At 32.2% G+C, this 1,971-nt stretch overlaps 1 protein-coding gene across 1 annotated transcript; it reads left to right on the top strand.

Moving 5' to 3' along the window:
* The first annotated feature begins 1,034 nt into the window (after positions 1-1,034).
* Positions 1,035-1,971, top strand: LOC139849435 (uncharacterized). The gene is made up of 2 exons (XM_071839095.1): positions 1,035-1,163; positions 1,297-1,971. Exons 1-2 carry the CDS (start codon positions 1,035-1,037, stop codon positions 1,969-1,971), a joined length of 804 nt encoding a protein of 267 aa, XP_071695196.1.

The raw sequence follows: 1,971 nt of genomic DNA, 5'->3' as shown, positions 1-1,971 counted from the left end.
TAAGTACAAAAATAAACGGAACTCACTCTTGTAGATTGCATAGTATTACTATGAGAAAATAAACGTAGTCAATCATATTTACTTATGGAATTATAATTACTATGGAAAATAGATCTTTCATACGGAGTATTATTTTATATTTTTGTTAAGAGAAATTACAAATTAATATGAACGAAGAAGAGGTTAAAGAAAACGAATTAACATGTTATTCAAATTCAATACTCCATCCGTGCATTATATTTTGAATTATCATATTATAAATAAATATAGAGTTGTAATTCCTTGCATCTAACAATTTGTTTGAAATTCAAAAGACCAATCAGAGCGTGACATATGGTGCAACAATCACTTGTGATGAAAATTTCTTTTTTTTTAAAAAAAAATAAAATTTTACAAACTTTTTTTTCTCAATTTTTTTCTTTTAATTTTTTTTTTTAAATTAACTCGATTTAGAGTTTAGAACGTTCATGTTAAACCCTAAAACTAAACCCTAAACTCTAATTTCTAAACCCCATTTTCTAAACACTAATTTCTAAACCCTAATTGTTAAAGCCTAAACCCTAATATTTAAATCCCAATTTTCTAAATCCTAATTATTAAACCCTAATTGCTAAACCCTGAATATAGGGTTTAGGGTTTATGGTTGGTTTAGGGTTTAGGGAGTCAAGCACATGTAATGGAGTAGTTTTTAATTACATGTGAGAACAAATTATTATCGCGCTCTCATTGATTCCATGAATTTCAAGGAAATTGTTGGATTCATTTGAATATTCCACAATAAATATAATTTTATTATTTTACCAATTAAAAGAAACTTATGTGTATGTGTGTAAAAATGAAAGTTGAAGAATTTTACGAGTAAAGCTGGTCTATTCGTCCAAGATCGTATAGTAAAGGTATAGATTCGACACTATCGGGCAGTAGTTTAGAAGTCAGTGAATTTGGAAAAAAAAATATTGGGTCTTAAAAGTGTGTATCCTCAAAAGCAATAAATCCAGGTGAGTGTTTTCGTTTTCGTTTGTTAACTTGTTTCAATGAAGATCTTGTCTTTAAATATCAGAGGTTTTGGAGATAATCCTAATGGCAAATGGCGTTGGGTCAAAGATTTGATTCAAAACCAAATGCCTGATGTAGTTATGTTACAAGAAACCAAATTGAAAGAGGTATCTGACTTTTAGATGAAATATGTGTGGGGTTCGACCAATTTTGGGCATGTGTACAAAAAAGCAGTGGCCAAATCGGGAGGGATCATAACCATTTGAAATAAAACAACTTTCAACTTCGTGCAAGGTGTAGAAAAAAAATCACTTTTTAGCCAGTAGAGGGAATTGGTTGGGTAGTTCTGTTGATACAGTGCTAATTAACATTTATGGGCCTCACAGTGATATGAAAAAGAAAATAATGTGGGACGATCTTGATAATGTGATGGAGTTAGATAATGTAGCGTGGGTATTAGGAGGTGATTTCAATGAAGTGAGATATCCAACAGAGCGTAGGAATTGTAATTTCATTGAGCATAGGGCTAGGTTATTCAACGAATTCACCGATCAAAACAAGCTGTTAGAAATACCTATGGGTGGAAAAATGTTCACTAGGGTCAGTGATGATGGTACGAAATTCAGCAAACTTGACAGATTTTTGGTTTCGGATAGATTCTTAGAAATTTGGGAAGGACTTGCGACTTGTGCTCTTGAGCGTAAACACTCGGATCATTGCCCAATCATACTAAAAGATGGGAACACAGATTTTGGGCCAAAACCAATTCGAGTATATGATAATTGGATCGAACAAGAAGGTTCTTTGGAAGTCATAAATTCGGGGTGGGAGCAGCATATTCACGGTTCTAGGTTTGATTGTAGATTCTGGGACAAGTTAAAGAACGTTAAAAGTGCTCTTAAAGAAAAAGGTAATAGGAACTTCGGGGTGCTTAATGATGAATTAAAAAAGCTACAAGATGAAGTGTTAAAATGA

This window comes from Rutidosis leptorrhynchoides, chromosome 1 (genome assembly GCF_046630445.1).
Source record: "Rutidosis leptorrhynchoides isolate AG116_Rl617_1_P2 chromosome 1, CSIRO_AGI_Rlap_v1, whole genome shotgun sequence".
Taxonomy (NCBI): Eukaryota; Viridiplantae; Streptophyta; class Magnoliopsida; order Asterales; family Asteraceae; genus Rutidosis; species Rutidosis leptorrhynchoides.
The sequence above is the reverse complement of the archived record's forward strand: the minus strand, read 5'-3'. Positions and strand labels throughout refer to the sequence as shown.